Consider the following 17,568-nt stretch of genomic DNA (forward strand, 5'->3'; position numbering starts at 1 on the left):
TGAGCAAAGAGCCAAAATAAGTTTGAACTGTAAATAAACATAAGCAAGATGTACTGCATGCTGTTGTGCTGCATTGGAGATGAAACCAAGCTAAGAGACAAGGTCTTTCTTTTGTATTTCATTTACTAGCACGAAAGCTGATGAACTTGACATGCAGTGGTTTACATAACTTGTCGTAATAAGATATTGATAGATAAGTCCTGTCTTGGAAAATCTTTGGTGCTATCCGTTTCTGACTTCTTAGACTTTGGAAGTACAATATTCGTGTTATATCCAGGCTTTTTTTTCCCAGCAACTCTAGAAGATAGATATTGTAGCATCTGCTTTATTCTTTCTACTGAGTCCTGACGATGCGCATTAAAAAAGTATACAACTTAATAAAATATAGACAAGGAATGTTTTGGAAAAGAGTCGCTATAGCACAATTTAGCCAAAACAACAACAACAAAAACTTAAAGTTCCAATCAATTTGTTCTTAATTTGAAAAGGAAAATGTATTGTTCCATTCCATACATATAAATCACAGTGTCGCATGGTTCGCACATCCGCCTCACAGTTCAGGGACCCAAATTCAAATCCAACTCACTCCAGCCTTTCTGTGTAGAGTTTGCATGTCCTCCCCAAGCCTGCGTGGGTTCTCTCCGGGCACGCTTCCCACACTCCAAAAACATGCATGGCAGGTGTATTGGCCATACTAAGTTGTCCTACGGTGTGATTGGGTGTGTGAATGGTTGTTCGTCTCTGTGTGTTCTGCATTTGTCTGGCAACCAGTTCACAATGTACCTCCGCCTACTGCCCATGGTCAGTTATCTTTTTTAATCATGTAAATCTAATATTTAATCTGTTTTCTGTATGCTGATTTGATCTGTTTTGAAGGATTTGGCTTTTTGTGTTTGAGTTGTTGTGAGTTGGAAAAAATGATCAATCACACTCTCAAGTGACTCTGATGGGCTGTCATTGTGTTTGACATAACCTGATGGGCTCTTCTTGTGGGTAGGGCAGAGGGAAGACATGAAAATGGAAGAGTTTTTTGTTAGTGTATATTAACCGTTTCATCTGACATAATAATACAATTTTATCTAAATTTTAAAAATGGGTGAGATGTTCTTTGAAATCTTTAAGTGCAGTTAAAGAGATGGTTGCCATGTGCTACTTCAGGCAAAAAAAAGTATTTTATTCAAAGTTCTTGAAGGTTCGTAAATCAGATATTCCTGGATTAAAATATCTATGTAAATCAAGATCATTTAGTTTAAGAGATCCAAATTTTGTGAGATGAGTCTGCATGGGGCCATGTATCTAACAAATGAACTCCTTCAACTCTCATCTGAATTCACATATCAATGAAAGCAGTCTTAAATAATGTGGGTCATCTTGCTGTATTGGACTTTATCCAATGGGTTGAAATGAAGGCCGCCCATTGAGAAGCAGCAATTAAGCTCGTCGGTCAATGCTATGAATTATGGCATTTTAATAAAGACCCTTTTAAAGTGACCACTGAGCTACTGAACCTCTTGCTCTCACGTGCTTCCAAAAATAGCCTGTGTGAAAGAAAGCGGGGTTTTGTTGCAGAGACGCTTTAGATGTTGCGGGAGAAGATGTGCTCACCCCCATAAATGCCAGGCTGTGGCTTGCACAAAGATAAAGCACGTCAGATGCAATCGCCACATACAGTGCGCATGACATCATCGGGTGACCACCAAGTGGTGTGAAGGCTTGAGAGGAACGTGTGGAAAGAGCACACAAATCCGAAAAAGCACTCTCAGAAAATCCATCGTGGGCAATGACGTCAGCTACTTTCCCACTGTGGAACAATATGAGGAAAATTGAGTGCAGAAAGCAGATCCCCCTTTTTCCAAAATATACAAGGAATGATAATGACTGCATGAGTCCAATGCTATAGTCCAAGAAAAACTGTGATGAACCGAAGGATCAAAAAATTATCTCCATGTAGGTGACCTTTTTAAAATCCATTTTTAATTGGAGTTAATTTGACCTCAACGTTGAATGCCTGTCTGTTTGTTTTTAGGATGTAAAATGCAGTATGAAAAAAAAGTCAAATACTGTACAACAGATTTTCGGTTTTAGCCTTGACATACAGACCACAATTTAATTTATTCCTCCCAAAGAAGGGATTCTAACTTGTTTATTTGTTTTGTAATAATGGTCTAAAGTATGTTTAAAGTAAATATTTACTGTAATTGTGACAATTTGAGTTGAACAATAAAATAATTTTATTTGTGGTTTAGGAATTTCCTGACTCATGCGGTAGGCCTACGACCTTACTGTCCTCACTTTTTGCATGCAAATATTACTTCCGAGATCTGACTGACGTATAAAGTGGCACCGGTCGTAGGAACTGTACTTGGTCGTAAATCAGAGAACCTTTAGTACGGTATTCAAAAGTTTCCTTCCAAATGCAGTAGAAATGCAGAGATTGCCCTCTAGTGATTGTAATGGTATACTTCATTTTAACAAAACTACATGCGAATTGTTTACGTCTTTATTGTTTCGTTTCAAAAATGTCACAACAAGATATACGAGATGTACAAGATGTACTGGAATTTAAATGGTGTCTTCAACATCCAATTCGTTTAGGAATGTGACAAGAGAATAATAATAACGCAAAAAAAAGTGAAAACGTGACACGTGCAGGACTATTCATATATGAATTGACTCATTAGAGCAAACTTATACAAATTCCTGCTGCTGTTAGACTTTCTGACATTTCCGATTACGTCACGTGTGGTTGCGTGGGGTGCAATTGTCTTGCTAAGACAAAATGTACACAATAATGGACACATGAACAGTTCGGGTCTCGGGGGGAGGTAAAAGTCACTGGATAAAGAGTAGATTAGTTGATGTCCAATTAGTGTTACACTTATAGCTGTGTAGTCTAAGTTTACATATTATTTTTTTTTTCATTATGGTGAGTTGGCAATACCGTATTTATACCGTATCATCTACGTATCAGCGAAGATCTTATTTTAGACTGTCACGTGGTCAACTCGCGCATCGGTTTTATAGGTAATGTGGCTGTCCTAATCATTACTGCGCCATTGTATACTTCCGCGCTAAATAGTTCGCCTTTGGGCTTCTTTTTTTTCACAGGGAACCACCAACTACTTATGAATAAATGGCGAATAAAATACAGATGTTCTACATCGGTATTAAGTGTTGTTTGGATGGGATATTAGTAGATGTTTATGCGCTCTTAGCATCGAATGAAAAGATGCGGAACTACTTTCTGCCCAAAATTTGGTTACACCCACTTCGCCATTTTCTACTCGTTGAGTGCATTGTCACGAAGCTATCGCTAGCTTTAGCTTAAAACAATGATATTTAATGTCACTCAGCACAATTTACTTATTTTATGTCGACTTAAATCGACTGTCCGTTCCTCAGTCCCGTATTAATAACTATAGAGTTCGCGTAGTCGCGCGTGACAAAAATTAAAGGTTCACCGTTTGGCTGGCAACGTGCTCGCTGCCTGTTGGACAAAGACGACTTGTCCGGTCGCACGTTTTTTTCTTCTTAAACTGTAAACCTGCCGGCTGACACATTGACGTCCACCGAGCAAGAATCCAAGGCCGAGGAGATGGCGAGCTCCGTGGGGAACGTGGCTGACAGCACAGGTTGGTTACGTTTGAAATGATAAAATGGCCTTGGAATTGGGGAGAAACGAGAAATGGGCCATTGCCCAGTTGGTTCAACATAAGTAACTTGTTTTGTGTCATAACTATATCTATCGACCGATATATAGATAGATATACATATAGTGATCGTCGATTAGTTTTGAGAGTTGTCATTTTAGGTCCATTACGTATTGTTGGGACACAGATTTTAGTCGTGGTATGTATGGCGTTATGTTATTCATTGGTGCCCACCATTGAACTATGGATTTCAGATTGATGATAAAATATGCACTGGTCACGAGATAAACTGTTACTAGATGTGAATTATGTGTCTTATTTCCTGTTTCCTGTAATTCGTCTTGAATATCATGCTGGATATATCTTAAAGCAATATTTTAGCTTTGGTGCCAAGCTTCTATTTAAATGAATGATGCTATGCTGTCCCTCATCCATATTTGTTTGCTCCACCCCATGCATGTATTTTGTCAACATTTGTAAGTAAATCAGTAACACATTTTCAAAGGAGATTGCCCATTTGGTGGCTTATTTCAATGTTTAATTTTAAAGCAGTTACTCATGCATGAAAAATTGTAGTTATTCACAGAATGGACATTTTCAATTGTTAAGTACCACTTGCATTGAGATGGGAATGTAGCCCTCAAATACCACCACCATCTTTCTATTGAGTTTATTTATGATCAATTTTATGATTTATTTTTCATTTTTGTGCCATTTTCCATCCATCGCATCTAATGTCTTGTTTTCCCCTCCTCCCTCCCCCCTGCTCCTTTGGCTGTGTTGGTGCTCCAGAACCGACAAAACGTATTCTTTCCTTCCAAGGGTTGGCCGAGCTGGCCCATCGGGAATATCAGTCAGGGGACTTTGAGGCAGCAGAGCGCCACTGCATGCAGCTGTGGCGCCAAGAGCCTGATAACACAGGCGTACTGCTGCTTCTGTCCTCGATTCACTTCCAGTGCAGAAGGCTTGACAGGTGAGAAGCGCTCATCAAGGTTTTGGCGGAGATGCCATCGCGGTTTTCTCTGGCATCAAAGAACCTTTTTCTTGATTTTGTTTTCATTTCCCAGCAGTTTAGGCGGTGACTAAGAGCTTTTACTCGTCATTTGAAAATGTTAGACTTGCAAAATCTTAGTTTTCCCATGACTTCCAGGGAGATTAGTGTACTTTCATCGATGTTTATTTTATTTTGTTGCCATTTATTTGATTTTGGTATTAACATGTTTGGATAGGAAGAAGGGCGTGTAATTTTGCAAAAATATAAAATCCTGATGTGATAAACACAAAAAACAATAATGTTCTCTGAATTCTAACATGAACCTAGAAAATGTGCAATTCTGAAGAAATTGTGCGTGAAAGAGAAAACGCTGAAGGGAGAGCCGTTGAATGCTAGAATGTTTGAATGGCTTGAATCCGTGAAGTATTCTGAATATTACAAAGTTGGAATGGCTTGAATAGGCCAAATAATGTAGTCAGAGGGAAATGAATACAGCCATGGAATGGCGGGAATCGGGGGAGTCAATTAAAGTTGGAACGGTGTAAATCGGATGAGTATTGGCGAAGCAGGAAGATTACAAAATTTTGGGTGAGAACAGTGGGAATGAATGAGGAATTATGGGTAGTAAAAGTGGGCCCCTGTGTTACGAGATTAATCCGTTCCGCGGTTGGGCTCGTAAGGCGAATTTGCTGTATGGTAGACAATTCAAACCTATGTAAAATAGCTAATGCATTTAGAACCCCAGGTAAAAACATCAAAATTGTACATGCATATTAAAAATTGGTACCAAAATAGTGTAAGTGATATTTATACATAATATATATGTATATAATCAGAAAACATTATAAATAGAAAATATGGAAAGGATTTATTTACCTTTGAGTGGCACTTGTTATGCCCATATTCCCTTGTAAGGGTAGCCTAGGCTAGGCTAGCTTCGTATTTCTTGATCATCTCCAGCTTCGTTTTCATGTAAAGCATCTTCTTAATTCTCTTTTTAACATCACTAGCAATCTTGGGACCCATGGCTAACCCATTCAAGTTTGAATTAAGCAGTAAAATACACTAGAAATACGGTACTATAACCACTTACGATAGAACAAAGCTTTACCATTCCGCCATTTTGAAACGAGTGAGGCCAACCAATAGCAGACCAGCATCTCCGTGAGGAGACACCCACCAATAGCAGACCAGCATTGTAGTGACGCGCTGCATAGAGGCATTGACTGCAACAGAAAATAAGTGCAATTCCCTAAAACGCCTGCAGATGAAGACAAAACACAAATACAGCCAACCCCCTAGGGCAGTCATGTCCAAACCGGGTCCTCAAGGGCTGCCTATCCGGCATGTTTTGGAGGTTTCTGTCCTCTTAACACTATTGATTAGAATGATCAGCTCAGCGGAAGCCTCACAACAACTCGTGACCATTTGAATCAGCTGCATTGGATGACGAAAACATCTAAAACATGCAGGATAGGTGGCCCTCCAGGACCGGGTTTGCCTGCCCTAGGGTCATGACATTTGTTTTTGTTGCAAAGCGGGGAAAATACCTTAAAGAGGTGAGGGAAAACTCAGTATTCCACATCGTAACATGAAAAAAAAACATAAGCTTGAGAGGCTGTAACCCGGGGGTCCACTGTGTATGTGAAATGGGGAAGTTTCAAATGTGAAATGATAAATATGCCATTGGGAATGAATTATGACTTATTGTAGGTGAAAAATATGGAATTATTGGCAAATATTAATACAGTATTTATGAATTATTGGAATGATGGAAATGGTTCCTAAGGCAAATTGAATGAGTTAAAAGTTGTGAATGTGTAATGGGAAAGCTCAAAATGTGAAATGTTAAATCTCCCATTGGATAGGAATATTGGAATACTGTATTGATGTGAAAACATGACATTATGGGAAATATTAAAATGTATGAATTAAAGGAATGATGGGAATGATCCATGAGGTGAAATGAAAGAGTTAAATATGAATGTGAAATGAGAAAGCTCAATGTGAAATGTCAAATCTCCCATTGGGAATGGGGAATCCTCCCATTGAAAATGACTTGTGAAATATTAAAGGGTGAAAAACATGGAATTATGGGAAAATATTGGCATGTATGCATTGCTGGAATGATGGGAATAATCCCTAAGGCGAGATGAATGAGCTAAATATTGAAAATATGAAGTGTGAAAGCTGTAAATATGAAATGTAAAATCACCTAATGTTAAGTCAATGAGATTTTTGGCCTTGAAAACAAGGAATTGTGGGAAATCTGTAAATATTTGGAATGAGAAAAATGGAAGCAGTCATCGCATGATTAATTGGAATATGAAAATGGAACGGTGTGAATCAGATGAGCTAGGGATGAGTTGAAACGCGTCAAAAAACAGGCGGAATTAAAAAAGAGGAATAATGTGTGAAGGCTTAAAATTCAAAAGTAAATCTTTAAGATCTTTCATTTCTAAGAGGTTTTACCTGACATGTTTCACAGTTATCTTTTGCTTTCTTCAGAGTGTCACCTCACGCCCCTCAATTTGCTTTCCTTTACGACTACAGAGATTAGATAATTTGCTGTTGTGAAGCTGAAATTCTGACCATTTTGAAAAATTAGAATTAAAATAACAGTAATGATAACAATTCAACTATCTCCCCCATCTTCTGACCTGACAGGTCAGCTCATTTCAGTACGCTGGCGATCAAGCAGAACCCAATGCTGGCCGAGGCCTACTCCAACCTGGGCAACGTGTACAAGGAGCGAGGGCAACTGCAGGAGGCCATTGAGCATTATCGCCACGCTTTGCGATTGAAGCCCGACTTCATCGACGGATACATCAACTTGGCAGCTGCTCTGGTCGCCGCTGGGGACATGGAAGGAGCCGTGCAGGCTTACGTGTCTGCATTACAGTACAACCCTGTAAGTCAAATGATCTGTGTTGAACATTCACCAGCATTGACGTCTGTAGAAACCAAAGATAAATTTTTAGTGGATTGAAAGTGTGTAAGTTAACTCTTAACTGCTATTGGCAGCTATATAACTATTAAAAAAATAACTGCTATTGCAGTAAAGTAAAGGCAGTTGTTGCAAAATATTGAGAGGTGATTTACTTCTCTTTGCAAGGATCTATACTGTGTGCGCAGTGACTTGGGCAACTTGCTTAAAGCACTTGGGCGGCTGGAAGAGGCCAAGGTATGTCATCCTGGTCTGGCGTTTGCAATGATGTGGTGTTTTAATTTTGTGTGTGTGTGTGTGTGTGTGTTGTTTTTAGTCTCACCCCTCCTACTAAAGTCACCCTTACTCCACTGACTTTTTATTTCTTTTTCTTTTCTTTTTTTTTTTTTTTTTAAACCAAGACCCTCATCGTTACCACATTTTGCCTAATATATCTGAAATAAACAGGCCCTTTTCCTCTCACAGTAGAAGTGTGCATTGCATACTTTTGGACTTTGGACCGTAAATTGTCTAAATCCCATGTGAGCAAATCTAAAATATATATCCATAAATATAGACTTTTCTAGTTTTTGCCAGTGCTGTAGCACCCTTACATTTCCCTCCAACCCCATGTGTTACCATTTGTCCTTATTCCTTTTGGTTTACCTTGACCCTTTATAAGCGGTCACCTCCTCCCCCACCCTTTAGGAAGAAAGGCTCTATTAAGTCATACACTTGACATAATTTTCCCGCGCATTTTATAGTGGACTGTGGGGGGAAAATGCTGGCTCGGTCTGTTAAGAATATATGAACTGATAAGTAACTAGTTTATATTTGCAGTGCTAAAGATAAGATGGTTTGTAACCTAGCCACTGTACTCCAGTATTATTTTTAGTTAATGGACATTACACTTGTTTCTTCCTCCCCCCATTCACACTTCTTGGCTTCTATTTGCCACTTTAATTCTTTCCTGCTTCTATTTGCCACTTCAATTCTTTTCCGATTACATGGGGGCTCCCTGGGGTGGGTCAAATCTGGAGGTATGCAGTTGTCCAACTGGTTACAGGTCCTCTTATTTTATGCTAGCTGGGGGGGGTGTTAAAGGAGTGGGGATGGAGTATCAGAGAGTGTCACGCTCCTCTGCACTGTCGCTCCACCCCCCCGCGCGCTTGCTAAGGATCGGTGGAGTGTGCGCGCCAAGAGCTGTCTGCCTGACCTTTCACCCATCCCTCCCCAAAGTGCTCTTCAACAGTGCTTTTCATACGCCCATTACTGTTTTGAGTTAAGTGTGTCTCTCAATGCCACATTTTTCTATGACACCATTAAAGTCAACCATGAGAGCTTAAGCATTGGTACCTTTCATTGGTGCCTTCCATCGGTGTCCGGCAGACAGCTCACAATCTCTACTCCACCGCCTGCGTCAGATGCGGTTCCAAAAGGACAGGCGTGCGCAGCAAACAGCGATGACTTCTTCATTTCAGATCTGTGGAGGCTTCTAGATCCAAATAAACCACAGACTTTTTTTCCCTACCCCATTGGCCAGGATTTCAAGCGAGCAGGACAGGACAAAGCATTTTAAGCATTTAAATATTTCCTGAAAATGCTAAAAGGCAAGAAATCAATGAATTAATTCTTCTTCCATTTTGCTTGAGATATGTAAGTTCCCCAAAGAAATGGGATCAGTTCATTATGTTTAAGATCAAGCCAGTAACTGCCCTCCTGTAGTAACAATGAAATGAATTCATAACAACTGATAGAACTTCAACCTACGAACACACAAAGCCTTTCTTCCCTCTGTTCCCTCCAAAACATTTTTTTTGGGTTTACTTTTCAAACTAAACTTTTTTTTTGCATGAACAAATACTAAATATAGTCTGTTTTAATGTGTTGTGTTTTGGAAGAACCTGCTACATTTCCATATTGAAAGTCAAATGCATTGTTTATCAAATTTACTAACAATGTTGTTTCTGATTTTGTCTCTTTTGGTTTTTTCCTCAACTGAAATTGTTGTATAGAAGGTTTCAGGTGGGTGACACTATACCTGCGTAGGTGCCCGGCGGAAAGGAACACTAGGGGGCAGCCTCAGTCTTCTCTTCTTCCAGCCAGCCGCGGCCACCACTCTGACAAAGTCCGAAAATATGGTAACGGGTTTGTAACAGCCAGCAAAAGACAAACCACCTCACTTCACGCTTGAGCTCCTCTCTTGTGGCATCTCTTGAAGAGAAAATGAAAAAAAAAAAGTAGCAAAAGAAAATGACAGTAAGCATTTTTTAAGATATGCTCTTACTAATTACTGAGTTCTGTATTAAGTATAAAGAAACTTGGATTTGGAAGCCGTAATAGTGAAAAACAAGTAGAAAATGCTCTAACTTACATAACTTGATTATTTTCCCAATTTTGTTTTTATTTTTTCCTTCTTTATTGAGTTGCAGCGCTCTTGATGACGCAGATAGTTGCGCTGTGAGTCTACAGTAGCGCAGGGGCTGCGCAGCGACGCCCTCCGGGCAACTAAAGGCGCAGCGCGCCAGCATGCGACCCCTACCCCACTCCCTGTGGCCTCTTAGTTGCAGACCTCGCCGCGCTTTAAACCCAGCCTCGCTCCCAGATACCCCCAAATCTCACACGTTGGCTCTCAACAGTCCCTACTGACTTCAATTTGTTTTCAATTGGTGCAAGTTTGCATTATAACTTAAGTTATTTGTTTTTATTTTTTTGGCTACAATTTCCTCAATGGCAATTTTTCATTGAGATGATGGGTGTGAGCGTGAGCCTGTCTGGTTGGGGCGGGTGTCGGTCTGCAGCTGTTGCATGGGGCCATTCAAGCGAGCGAAGCAGCAAAGCACGATGGCCTCTGCCAGCAGCGAGGCCGCGCAAGCGTGGTTCACTGTGGTGGTGGCAAATTTTGCACCCCGCGCGCCTGCCTGATTTTGTCGCGCACGCCTTTCAGGGACCATCACCCGCACAATCAGTTCAACATCGCAGGTTGTGAGATATCTTGAGAAATTCATGTCCATGTTGCAATTGTAATTTTGCCACAAAGCTTTTCAAATCGTGGTCATAACTGCACGATGAGGGCTGATGTGTAGGTGTTGGTTGGATCAGCGCAGCGTAGGAAAAAGCAATGCAGCTTAGCGCAAGCAGACTGAGGCGCACGCGAGCCCATGCTGTAGACTCACTTTTTGTTTTCCCAGAGAACAATCACTAATTTTGCTTTCTCTGCCCTTGTTTTGTTTTGTTTTCTTGCTTTTACTCTCAACCTATTTTTTTTTATTTTACAATCCCCTGTCCTCCCCTCTCCTTGCTCTACTATCCCCCTTCTGTCTATTCTCTGCCTTTCCTGTTGCTTTTGTTCCATTTGGGAACTCAAGGCTTGCTACCTGAAAGCCATTGAGACTCAGCCCAACTTCGCAGTGGCTTGGAGCAACCTGGGCTGTGTGTTCAATGCCCAGGGGGAGATATGGTTGGCCATACACCATTTTGAAAAGGTCTGTTGTTCTGTTTTCTTCTATCTACCCGTTGTAATAAATGTGTAATTGTTATTTGTCAATCCCGTAAATATGTGTACTTGTTTTTCGATTTTTAAGGCAGTGACACTGGACCCAAATTTCCTTGATGCCTACATCAATTTAGGAAACGTTTTGAAGGAGGCTCGAATCTTTGACAGGTCAGTCATCGCAATCCTGAGATTGTTAAATGGATGTTTTTACAAGAAGGTTGTACTTTATTAATGAAAAAAAGTCAATATGCTAATCTGAAAAGCTGTTCAATCAAGCTATCCTTAAAGACACTTAAACAAAGTAAGGAGTTGGAGTTTATTTATTTGTACTGCAATCTTTTCTCTTTTACTGAAAATGATCGACCTCAGATATTGATCTTTGGCATTCTTTAATAAAAGTCAGGGTCTGAATCTGCCATGAAGAAAACCATATCTGTCTGTCTTTATTGTTGAATCAATGTGAATCTTGAGCGTATGTTGTGTTTGCAGAGCTGTGGCAGGATATTTGAGAGCCCTAAGTCTTAGTCCCAATCATGCAGTTGTTCATGGAAACCTGGCCTGTGTCTACTATGAACAAGGCCTCATTGACCTGGCTATCGACACGTACCGCCGAGCAATTGAGCTACAGCCTCACTTTCCGGATGCCTACTGCAATTTGGCAAACGCCCTGAAGGAAAAAGGCAATGTAAGACAACTACTATTTGACGCGGCATTGACCACATGATAATTTGGCTGATGTCTTTATAGGTGTCCGAGGCAGAGGAATGCTACAACACAGCTTTGCGTTTGTGCCCAACGCACGCTGACTCCCTTAACAACTTGGCTAATATCAAACGCGAGCAGGGCAACATTGAGGAGGCAGTTCAGCTTTACAGAAAAGCGCTGGAGGTACTGCTTGATGATCGATAAACGTTGGCAATGTGTGAAATGTCAATTCAGCATGACCTTCAAAGTGGCTTCAATTACATGTTTCCAGGTGTTCCCAGAGTTTGCTGCAGCTCATTCCAACCTGGCAAGTGTTCTGCAACAGCAGGGGAAACTCCAGGAGGCCCTCATGCATTACAAAGAAGCCATCAGGTGTGTATTCATGCAGCAGTGGTTATCAAATGGGTGTGTGTGAATTTTTAACAAGTTTTCTGTAGGTATCAGCAAGTCTAATTTAAGCTTTCAAATGCTGTGACAGGAACGGTACTTATTTTCAAATTAAGAGCAAATTAAATGGAACATGAAGCAACAGAACTGCTAAATAGTGGTATAATTACTTATTTTCAAAATGTTACATCCCTTCTTCCCTCCATAACAGTTTTAGGAGGTATTTTTCTGGAGTCTCTGAATAAAATATGCCTACCTATACCTCTACAAATGTAGCTCCAAATGTTGATCATTCATAGCCAGATGGCAAAGCATTCTGTTTTGAAGTCATTTATGCTTATCCAAAATTGCTTTGCGCTGGTTAGGTGGTATTTAAAAAAATATTTCACCGAGGGTACATAACTGAAAAAAGGTCCAAAACCGCAGAACAGGACTGATTGATTGTACTACAGATGTTAAATTATAAATTGCCTTTTTACATGCAGTTCTGACTTCTAATCTGGTGCGACAGAACACGATGACAAATCACTTGTTAACTGTAAACAGCAATTATGCTGTTTAGAGATCACGCTGAGGCTTCACACAAGGCGCTAATCATTTGTCTGTGGTTTACAGAATCAGCCCCACTTTTGCGGATGCCTACTCAAACATGGGCAACACACTAAAGGAAATGCAAGACGTGCAAGGAGCGCTCCAGTGCTACACCCGCGCCATCCAGATCAATCCTGCTTTCGCCGACGCGCACAGCAATTTGGCTTCAATACACAAAGTATGCCTTTGTTAGCCTAGTTTGCACATTGTTGACTTGCTTGAGTATTATTTATCACATGACTGTAGCATCCTTTTTATGTTCTGTGGCGATGGTCTTTTAGGATTCCGGGAACATCCCAGAGGCCATTGCATCTTACCGCACCGCCTTGAAACTCAAGCCTGATTTCCCGGACGCTTACTGTAACCTGGCACATTGCTTGCAGGTTAGTCTTAACATTTCCATACTCAACGACGGGAATTGTGTTACTTTATGATGGTGTTTTTCAAAGTCACTCTCTCTCTCTCTCTCTCTCTCTCTCTCTCTCTCTCTCTCTGTATTTGTTTAGATTGTGTGCGATTGGACGGATTATGATGAGCGTATGAAAAAGCTAGTGAGCATTGTTGCAGACCAGCTAGAAAAGAACCGCTTGCCATCGGTACACCCTCACCACAGTATGTTGTACCCCCTCTCTCACGGTTTCCGCAAAGCCATCGCTGAGCGCCACGGAAACCTTTGCATGGATAAGGTATGTTCGCTTCCGGGCTATTGTCCGAAATTGGCTTGATGTTACAGCACACAAAATAGCAAACTTTTTTTGTAGCAAAGTCCTTTCTGACGCTGGCATTTCCATACATTTATTTACGGAACAGATCAATGCGTTGCACAAACCTGCATACGAGCACCCAAAAGATCTGACGGCCAGCGGCGGACGTCTGCGTGTTGGTTATGTCAGCTCAGATTTTGGCAACCACCCGACTTCCCACTTGATGCAGTCCATCCCTGGGATGCACAATCCTGAGAAATTTGAAGTGAGTCACTGTCTGTGTAATTGCTAACTTTATCAGTTCTGAACTGAAAAGTGCGAATGTTCTCATGCGCCAAAAGAATCACTAACATGTGTGTGGTACAGAACTATTTGACAGTTGGATTAAGTAACTTTCTCCTGTTCCCCTAGGTGTTTTGCTATGCATTGAGTCCGGATGACAGTACAAACTTCAGAGTGAAAGTGGTGGCGGAGGCTCATAATTTCACAGACCTCTCACAGGTGACTTCAAATGTATTTACTGAAGGTCGTACTGCGAATAGCGAAGTTTTAATGACTTAAAACAAACAAAAAGATTTCTACTGATACAAGTCTCTGCTTTTAGATTCCTTGTAATGGCAAAGCAGCTGATCGCATTCACCAGGATGGGGTCCATATTCTGATCAACATGAATGGTTACACCAAAGGGGCCAGAAATGAGTTGTTTGCCCTCCGCCCTGCTCCTATTCAGGTAAGGAAAAACATAGCGACAAAATACGCCTAATAATCTCAAGCATCCTCTTAATATTGTCTCAGAGTCAATCTTGTATGACTTGTTAAAAATAATTGTAATTTGGGTTTCTCCACTGCCTTAGGCTATGTGGCTAGGTTACCCCGGAACCAGCGGCGCACCTTTCATGGACTACATCATCACCGACAAGGAGACCTCGCCTGCCGAAGTGGTTGAGCAATATTCCGAGAAGGTCGCCTATATGCCGCACACCTTTTTCATTGGAGATCATGCCAACATGTTTCCTCATCTCAAGGTTTGTCCTGACTCAAATTTGCTGTTGTTATAACTGAGATTTTTTTTTTCCAATGTAATTTTTTCTTTTTGGACCCACAGAAAAAGGCAGTGATCGATTTCAAATCAAACGGACATATCTTTGACAACCGCATCGTTCTCAATGGTATTGATCTGAAGGCCTTCTTAGACAGTCTGCCAGATGTCAAAGTGATAAAGGTAAAAGGGGGGGGGGGGTAGTTTTGAAGGTGCATCAATTTCCATTTGGTCATTTATTTGTTATCAGTTTGGACAAGAATTGTTGATCTTCCAACTCAAGCGTTCTTGGAATCTGTTCTGTTGGCTAGATGAAATGTGACAACAATCAGGAACCCGCTGCAGACACAAACGGAGCTTTGTCCATGCCGGTGATCCCCATGAACACAGCTGCTGAAGCCATCATCAATATGATCAACCAAGGCCAAATACAAGTCACCATCAACAGTTTTACCGTCAGCAATGGCCTCGCCACCACCCAGGTATGTCTAGAACGGGAGTGGGCAAACTCTTTGACCCTAACGGACTGCATATGGCCCCCCGGGCTGTAGTTTTTCCTAACCATGTCCTAGACCTTAGCTAGCATGCTAACAATTGATCTGAGTGAATTTTCACTTTAGCACTGCCTTCTGTCTTGATGTTGAGAGAGTAGTAATAGTGCTTAATGTCGTTATTAAAAAAAAAAAAAAAAAATGCACCCCATTTTTAGATCAACAATAAAGCTGCCACAGGGGAGGAGGTGCCACGCACAATTGTTGTGACAACCCGCTCCCAGTATGGTCTTCCAGAGGACTCCATTGTTTACTGCAACTTCAACCAACTCTACAAAATTGACCCCCCAACCCTTCAAATGTGGGCCAATGTACGTGGACTTGCTTCTACATATTAATAGTAATTGTTGTTTCTTTTGAGCTTGTTTTTTTATATTTCGAACCTCCTTTTTCCTGCAGATCCTAAAACGCGTGCAGAACAGTGTCTTGTGGCTCCTTCGGTTCCCCGCTGTGGGTGAGCCCAACATCCAGCAGTACGCTCAGAACATGGGCCTCCCCGCTTCTCGCATCATTTTTTCGCCGGTGGCCCCGAAAGAAGAACATGTTAGGAGGGGTCAGCTGGCGGACGTGTGTTTAGACACGCCTCTTTGTAACGGTCACACCACAGGAATGGATGTTCTGTGGGCTGGCACACCCATGGTCACTATGCCAGGTGAGCTTTTTGTAATTTCATTAAAAAAAAAAACACTGTTTCTCAAGACTACGTAAACATTATCAATTGACTGCTACCAATTTACATCCTGTTAAAGGCGAAACACTTGCCTCACGCGTGGCGGCTTCACAACTCAGCTGTCTCGGCTGTCCGGAACTCATCGCTCACAGTCGACAGGACTATGAGGACATTGCAGTCAAACTGGGCTCTGACATGGAATAGTAGGAAGAAAGTCATATTACAGTGGTACTTCTACTTACGAATGCCTCTTGTTACAAAAAAAATTCAGGTTACAAAACGACTCTTTGGAAAAATATGTCTCTAGTTACGAAAGAAAATTCTGGATCTGAAAGGCGAAATTGTTGGTGTATAATAAGGCACCAGGGCTCGCTCAAACAAGATTGGAATGTAGTACATCACAACCCGCAATGTATCCACTTCTAATCAAATATGTATTTGTTATAGTTTGTGATGCATTTGTATAATTTACTGATAATGCTGACTTGTCCACAAATGAGAGACAAAAATTCTTTGCACTGATATTTACTATGGCCTTGCACTTTCATCTTTACACGCTTCATCCACACTTTTCCACCAGCAACACTCACCTTAGAAGTAAAGCATCAAATTGACGTTAGTTACGGCTAACCTAGTACATTATCACATAAATACGCGTACCAGTTTAGCTTGTTGTCGTGTCAGACACTAGCGTCATTAGCATGTCGTGAGCACGTTACCATAACATACAGGAAGTACATTGCATGACCTTAAACCTAAGTAAAGTCACATGCTCATAATTATCCAAAAACAAATTCTGCTCCTGTGGACGTGTAAATGATGCCTAGATCACTAACAATGTAAAATTAAAACATACAAATAAAATGACCTAAACAGATTCCTCTGCACACACCACTAATACAACAGCAACATCTCAAGGCAAACAAATGAAATACCTTTATTCTATCAACTGCTACAATTAATATTATGACTTTAAAGGATTTAAAGTGTCTCTAAGGGAAAAATTCACGTTATAAAATGACTTCTGGAACAAATTATTTTGTAAGTAGATGTACCACTATACTTTGGAAAATATTTTTTCCTGCGTTAGTCTTATTATGTAACTCATTGTTTATTTTTGCCCCTCGCAGCCTGAAAATGATTCGGGCACGCGTATGGAAGCAGCGCATCTGCAGTCCCCTCTTCAACACCAAGCAGTACACCATGGACCTGGAGAGGCTCTACTTGCAGATGTGGGAGCACCACAGCAAAGGCAACAAGCCCGAGCACATGTTCCAAGTGCACACGGTCGATACCACCGACACGGCCTGAACTGGAAGCCCTCACGCAACTTTTCACTCAATCCCGCAGTGTTTTCCTACCCCACAGTCTACCATCACGAGCATCCGAGTTTGGTTTACTGGCAGCCCAATATCGAGAATGACTGCGTTGCACGCACTTTTCGAAACGGGGTGCAAAGTGTCCGGAACACAGGCGCGTTTATCCCCCGTCGCCCCAATCACATTTTGTATCGTGGCTGTGATTGAGGCTAAAAGCATGAGACACTTGAGTGACCCCTGAACACTCAACTACTTGGATCATAAGTAGGTCTCTTTTGTTTGCGTGTGTGTACAGGACTAATCTAAAGCTTGTGGCGCAAATATCAGACCCTTATAGTTGTTCTATTTATAAAAATGATCTGTTTTTTTGTGTTATTGTTTTGTTTTTGTATGAGAATGTCGCACCTTGGAAATTATAAGTCTTACACAAGTTCTTTCAACTTTAATTGTTTCATTTTAGCAGAGATTGCAGCTGATTTCCAGTTTGTCCTACAACATTGTTTCATGACTAAAAGGAGTTAGATGTGCAAATTTAG

General features: G+C 41.0%; 1 protein-coding gene across 3 annotated transcripts; it reads left to right on the forward strand.

The window, feature by feature from the left end:
- The first annotated feature begins 3,271 nt into the window (after positions 1–3,271).
- On the forward strand, positions 3,272–17,462 carry LOC148414058 (UDP-N-acetylglucosamine--peptide N-acetylglucosaminyltransferase 110 kDa subunit). 3 transcript variants are annotated; one of them, XM_088431125.1, is made up of 22 exons: positions 3,272–3,632; positions 4,443–4,623; positions 7,312–7,555; positions 7,760–7,828; positions 10,939–11,055; positions 11,155–11,234; positions 11,556–11,751; positions 11,814–11,954; positions 12,043–12,143; positions 12,774–12,927; positions 13,031–13,132; positions 13,256–13,435; positions 13,560–13,718; positions 13,865–13,954; positions 14,058–14,183; positions 14,308–14,478; positions 14,559–14,675; positions 14,804–14,974; positions 15,202–15,354; positions 15,443–15,695; positions 15,793–15,916; positions 16,844–17,462. In XM_088431125.1, exons 1-22 carry the CDS (start codon positions 3,596–3,598, stop codon positions 17,022–17,024), a joined length of 3,147 nt encoding a protein of 1,048 aa, XP_088287251.1. In that variant the 5' UTR covers positions 3,272–3,595; the 3' UTR covers positions 17,025–17,462. The 3 variants fall into 3 exon arrangements, with proteins under 3 accessions (XP_088287251.1, XP_088287252.1, XP_088287253.1); XM_088431126.1 differs by having other exon boundaries at positions 4,473–4,623; XM_088431127.1 differs by lacking the exons at positions 3,272–3,632; positions 4,443–4,623; positions 7,312–7,555; positions 7,760–7,828 and adding an exon at positions 7,855–9,711.
- Positions 17,463–17,568: the final 106 nt, after the last annotated feature.

The sequence above is a fragment of the Hippichthys cyanospilos genome, chromosome 13 (assembly GCF_059441005.1).
Source record: "Hippichthys cyanospilos isolate Australia breed blue-spotted pipefish chromosome 13, RoL_Hcya_1.0, whole genome shotgun sequence".
NCBI classification, from domain to species: Eukaryota; Metazoa; Chordata; class Actinopteri; order Syngnathiformes; family Syngnathidae; genus Hippichthys; species Hippichthys cyanospilos.